This window comes from Dendropsophus ebraccatus, chromosome 3 (assembly GCF_027789765.1).
Source record: "Dendropsophus ebraccatus isolate aDenEbr1 chromosome 3, aDenEbr1.pat, whole genome shotgun sequence".
NCBI classification, from domain to species: Eukaryota; Metazoa; Chordata; class Amphibia; order Anura; family Hylidae; genus Dendropsophus; species Dendropsophus ebraccatus.
The window spans coordinates 60,622,673-60,628,672 of NC_091456.1; the positions used below are offsets into that span (position 1 = coordinate 60,622,673).

Consider the following 6,000-nt stretch of genomic DNA (forward strand, 5'->3'; position numbering starts at 1 on the left):
AGTCTTCAAAACATAATAGGGAATCACTTAGCGATAGCAAATATTTGTTTAAAGGTGTATTCACATCCCATAGAGTGATGGGAGATTGCTTGGATGTGACATCACTTTATGAGTGAGAAGATCGTAATGTCTGGGACCTCCAAAAAACCTTAGAAAGAAAGCACCACAATGCTGATTTAGTGCTGCAGCCCCCTCCGCGTTTTTCACTGAACAGCAGTTTTCCCATTCACCTGTTTGTACAGGGAGCTGCACTGGCTTCAATAGACCTGGGCTGCAACTATGAAGGGTCCACAACACTCATTCAACAAGCGATAAACTTGATAGGCAACGTAACACTACAAGCCTTAGAAATCCATTCCAAAGGAGTAAGTCATCAAGACCTGAAAGTCGAGGTGACACCTTATCCATGAGAAGACTCTCGAGAACATCGGCCTTCCGTAGTTTTGAAAGTCAGACCCCCTACTCATTACAAAGTAATGTCTTACCCCAAAGTTATGCTATCATTTTAAGCCCTATTATTATTGTAAGGCTAAAGAAATACAGTACTATGTCATTTTACTTAACTTTAGTTAGGATATACTGGTAGTGGTATTCCTATTGCGTAATGATCAGGTCACATTCATTCTTGTTTACAGTAAAGACTTACCACTTTCACTGCAGTTTCAGCATACTACATTGTCTTTCGATTAAGGCTGTACAGTGTGCCCAAGAGGGTCAGACAGTGTAAGCGGGGTAGAGTGAAGGCACCTGTGATTGGACAAACATACAGATACAAAGCTAAAACCTTTACACACACTGCAGCTGGGGAGAGTGAGACACCTAGTGGCTGAAGTGGAAATCACAGCTGACAGCACTTGGTGTGACACCTGAGAGAGTTACATTCTGACAGGCGGTTAAAACTTAGTGACCCCTGTACTGGGACACTACACATACAGCAACTGATAAGTACTGGACGACTTGAGATTTTTTCATAGAAGTAAATTACAAATCTCAGGCACTTTCTAGTATTTTCTGGTTGATTTAAAAGATTTTTTTATTTTTTTTGTTTTGTTTTATGCCCCTAGTCCTGGCTTCTTTCCCTATTTATGAAACACCACTAAATGTCTTTACCACATCCTTGTTATGAAGGATTCCATGTAGGCTGAGCCCTTATACATCTCAGCTTCACAACTTCCTCTGGCACAAAGTTACACAGTCTCATAGCTAGTAAAAAAAAATAAAAAGTCCTTTTTTTAGTGAATGTGGGTGTAAACAGATAATTGAACAGACCTCTATATTGATTTTTTTTGTCCATGTTTAAATAGCTACTGCGGGGCTTTTGAAGGCTTTAATTCATGTTTGCTACATGTAGAACAGTGTGTACCAGCCAATGCTCCATAGCACACACCAATATTGTTACTGATTGTATTATAAACCAGAAGCCTAATAAAAGAAGAGTTTTGAAGTGGAGATAAAGTAGCTGTCGTCATTTTGTCTTCAGACAGCAGTAAATGAATAACATCCAGACGCAGTGTGTCCTTTTTGTGTCATCTGTATTGACTCTGAATGCCAGGTGTCATGCACAGCGAGACTACTATTGCTCTGTTAATTGTCATTCTGACCTTGTCTTCACATTCTACTGAATAACAGACTAAGGTGTTTATTGTCTGACTGTATTCAATGGATATTTGTGACAACATATACAGCACTGAATGCAATTATAAAGAAGCTGGATAAGTTCAACATGTATGTGGAATTTTTGTAAATGCTTTTGTGCTTGGAGAAAATAAAAGATGGGGTCACAAAAAGTTAAATGTGTATAAGAAAAGGAGAGAAATATTAGCGTTAAAAACATGAGAGGCCCCTTGTTACCCATAAGAGCCAGATGGTGTCTACCATCTTGAAAGGAGGGGTGATTAACAAAGGAAAAGTAAAGGGATGTATGGTATGAAAAAGTATAGAGGTGCTCGATGATTATCCAGGGACGTCAAGTCATAATGAATAGCGGGTTCTCTGGTACTTCAGTGGGTATTGCTGACGTATGTATGTATGGCAGATGTATGATTGATGTAGCAAACTAGTGATGAGTAGAAGGTACTCTCACATGGGATGATACTCATTCTAATACTTACCCAGCGCTCTGAAATTGTCAGAGTGTAACATAAAGTGGCCAGCCATACAGTACATCACTGTACAGAAAGCAAAGCAGGCATACACCACAGAAACACACAGGTAGGCACATAAAAGTGGAGTAAATATGAGAAGAATATAAAAAATACTGGAAGGGTGGAATAAAGTTTACCTCACTTACATGTACAAATGCACTCTTATCTCATTAGATGGTTCTAAGGCCAGTATAACCACATGCTAAATATAATAAAATACTGCTTACTAATGGTAAATTCTACACCAAAAAGTTTTGAGAAACCACAATGAGCATTGTCTGTGCTCTCTCCACAACAGAATTGTTTATAACTGAAGATGAACTTAAGAAAGTACATGATTTTGAAGAACAGTGCATAGAGGAGTATTTTAGAGAAAAGGATGATCGATTTAATTCTTCTAATGATGAAAGAATTCGAGTAACTGCAGAGAGGTAAGAAAGTTTTTGTAACAATCTAATTTTCCACCTTGTGCTGTAATTGTGTAAGTCTGGATTTACAAATAGCAATTAACACCACAGTCAGACCAGTTATGTATGGAGATGAGCAGTATACTTGTTTGAGTATACTATTCGCTTGAGGACTTCAGGACTAGTAATCTCACAAGTAAAAAAAATGATATCCCTATGTGATACAGAAAAAGGCATCTATAAAAAACAAACAAGATGGAGCTTCCTAGTGCAATACAATCAGCAAAGGATGAGCACACAGAAAATTGTATTGAAATGAACTCACCTAGTCGAGTTGTGCAGAAATAGGGACAACTCTATAGAAGTGTCTTGTGGTATACATAAGTCGACGCAGCTCAAAGGAAGAGGGATCACCACCCATGTTCACTGGTGTCAGGAATATGTAAGACAGAACGGCTCGATCCAGACCTATCGTGCCACTTGATCCTCTATGAAATCCCAAGCACAGGTGAGTGGTTATCACAGTCTGTGATAGACGCAGTAGAGATGAACCATCAATTCAGGAGCACAAATAATTTATTAATAAGCGCAACACATTTCAGCACCTAAATATAACGGAGCCTTTCTCAAGCATGTTATAACAAAGTGCCTTGCTTGAAAAAGGCTCTTCATTAAAATCGTTTAAGAATAATGCAATGTTTGCTGTTTATCTTATATTTTATGTGGACTTCGCTCTAATTTAGTTTATAACGTCTTTTTTTTTAGAGTGGAAAATATGGCCATGCGCCTTGAGGAAGTCAATGAACGGGAACATTTCATGAAGGCATCCCTTCAGACAGTGGATATAAGGCTGGCTCAGCTTGAAGAGATGCTGGGAAGAATGGCTACAGCCATGGAAAAGCTTGCTGGAGTGGAAAGAGTAGAGACAACTAAAGCAAGATCTAGAACTTCCTCAGATTGCACTGATGCCGCCTATATTATCAGGCAGAGTAGTTTTAACAGCCAAGAAGGGAACACTTATAAATTGCATGATATTATAGACCCAGTTGGAGAAGAGCCATTGTCTCCTACATCTCCAACCCTTTTGCCTCGAATGAGAAGTCAATCATTTTATGCAACAAACTTGAAAGACAGGAGTGGGTTGGAAAAATTTGAAGGTTTTTTTAAAGAGAGGACAGTAAATCTGCACAGAGCTATTAGCTCACATTCTATATCAAAAGATATAAAGCCTCCTTCTTCCCCACTTAATTCTTTATCAGTAGCTCCAGACTCTAGAAGGCCGTCATCATGCATAGATATTTATGTTTCCGCTATGGATGAGGCACAGTTTGGTATGGACTGTGGAGAAAGCTCAATGACTGCTGGATGTAGTGATGTAAGTGGAGCAGGTCGAGGCTGTAGTTCCTATTCCCATTGTGGAAGTAGTTGTAGTCGTAATCCTAGTTATGAGGAAGGAACAACAATGGACACAATTGGGTATCTTCCCGAACACACAGGTGTACTAAGTGGCCAAAATCCCTGGGATTCGGACCCTCCTACATACCATGCATTAGAGCGTTCAAAAAGCAGCCGTTTACTTGCCACAGCTCCTTTTGTTTTAGAAGAGACACCTATAGTAAAATCTCAAAGCTTTATGTTTTCTCCATCTAGAAGCTACTATAGTAATCTTTGTGTACCTGTAAAGTCTGCGGAATACACAAGTATTACAGACTGTATTGATACAAGGTGTGTAAGCAACACTCCACAGGCCACTGCAGAGAGGTCAACATCTCCAGGATGTGTCAGAGAAAAAGTAGAAGATCTTATCGGTTGTCATCCGGAAAGAGAAGCTGAGCTAAGTCATCCAAGTTCAGATAATGAAGAACATGATACAGAAGGAAAAAGCAAAGGTCTACCTTCTCATGAAAGTTCAACTTCAAAAACATTTTCGAATAACCTCTCATTCCCAAAAATAGAAAGGGCAAATAGTTATACCGCAGAGGAGCCCCATGTGTTGTACCAACACACAAAGATGAGTTATTCAATAAGCGATAAACTTGATAGGCAACGTAACACTACAAGCCTTAGAAATCCATTCCAAAGGAGTAAGTCATCAAGACCTGAAAGTCGAGGTGACACCTTATCCATGAGAAGACTCTCGAGAACATCGGCCTTCCGTAGTTTTGAAAGCAAGCATAGTTAGATCTAAAACTCTTTTCTTTGGATATATATTTATGTTAAAAAGTTTCCCACCCACAGCATTTTTCTCACCATACAGTGACCTCACAATGTGGACCATGAACAGAAACCACCACTAACCACTTGCCAAGCAATCACTTTGTTTAACCTGGCAGCAAAATAGCTTCTGGATTGGGACAAGATAATAGGATACATTTGCATTTAATGTCATTCGACTTATATACTGTATAAGGCCTCTTTCCCAGGTTTTTGTTATACTAAATTGAAATGTTGAATTCATGGGATGAGTTCTTCCTGATTTACTAGGAAGAGTTTATTAATTTGCACGCTGCAGAGGGACCTTTCTATTGGAGCACACACTGTATAAAATGTACTTGATATCTCTTTGTGTTTACTCTTTGTTAAGAAGCCTCTCTCGTCCTGTTCAATGTATTCCACAACAGGAGCTCTCAGGTCTGAATCTTGCTCTGCCAACAAGGCTGTTGATCATGACCGAAGAACAAACATGACAACATAATTGTGGCATGACTTCTGGCCTGTCTGTTCTGTATTAGCTTCCAGTGCCACATGACGGTGCGTCTCTCCTTTTTTTTTTTCTTTTTTTTTTTTATTAAAGGAAAATATGCCTTTTGTATCACAAACAAGAAAAGAACTTTATTCTATAAAATATTTATCCAAATATTCTGTTTGTGTTTCATGGGCATTCTAGCACAGTCAAGCAAGCTCAGGATGAATGTAATTTCATGGTGTAATGTAATATATATTTTTATACAATATGTTGTCAATGCAGTTGCCTCAGTAAATGCATGCTTATAAAGCAGTAATAATAAGATGATATATGCTTGTGTGGGGAGTATGGTATGCTAACTTTCACTGCTTTGTTTCAGTGGTTTTCATTTTTCTATGGTAGGTTCTGTACTTCGCATTCACTGCCAGTTTATATCATTGTTACGGTGCCGATACACACACAAAAAAAACCCATTGAATAGGAATATTTGTAGTTACTTTTAATTTCATATATGGACCTTTTTGTTAATGTTTTACAATAATGCACTATAATCAACCAATGTAAATATATATTTTTCTTTCTGGTAACTTATCCAGTGTAAAGTCACAGGGCAGAGAAATGGTTCTTTCAGGGCACGTAAATGAGAATGTTTTTCCCACATTGAAGAGATAGAAAGTCATTTAAGAGGTCAATAATACAGATATACACTTTGTGCATTTTGTAAAGAGCTATTTATCCTATCAGAGTTCTGAAACAGTATAAA

General features: G+C 38.3%; 1 protein-coding gene across 3 annotated transcripts in view; it reads left to right on the forward strand.

Annotated features, from left to right (window-relative positions):
- Positions 1-5,559, forward strand: part of TRPM3 (transient receptor potential cation channel subfamily M member 3) — a 147,714-nt gene extending 142,155 nt beyond the window's left edge. For all 3 annotated transcript variants that reach the window (XM_069961856.1, XM_069961857.1, XM_069961858.1), the window contains 2 exons: positions 2,443-2,575; positions 3,317-5,559. In XM_069961856.1, the coding sequence (XP_069817957.1) occupies positions 2,443-2,575; positions 3,317-4,733 (1,550 nt within the window). In that variant the 3' untranslated portion in view covers positions 4,734-5,559. The remainder of the gene's footprint in view (positions 1-2,442; positions 2,576-3,316) is intronic.
- The last annotated feature ends 441 nt before the right edge of the window (positions 5,560-6,000 follow it).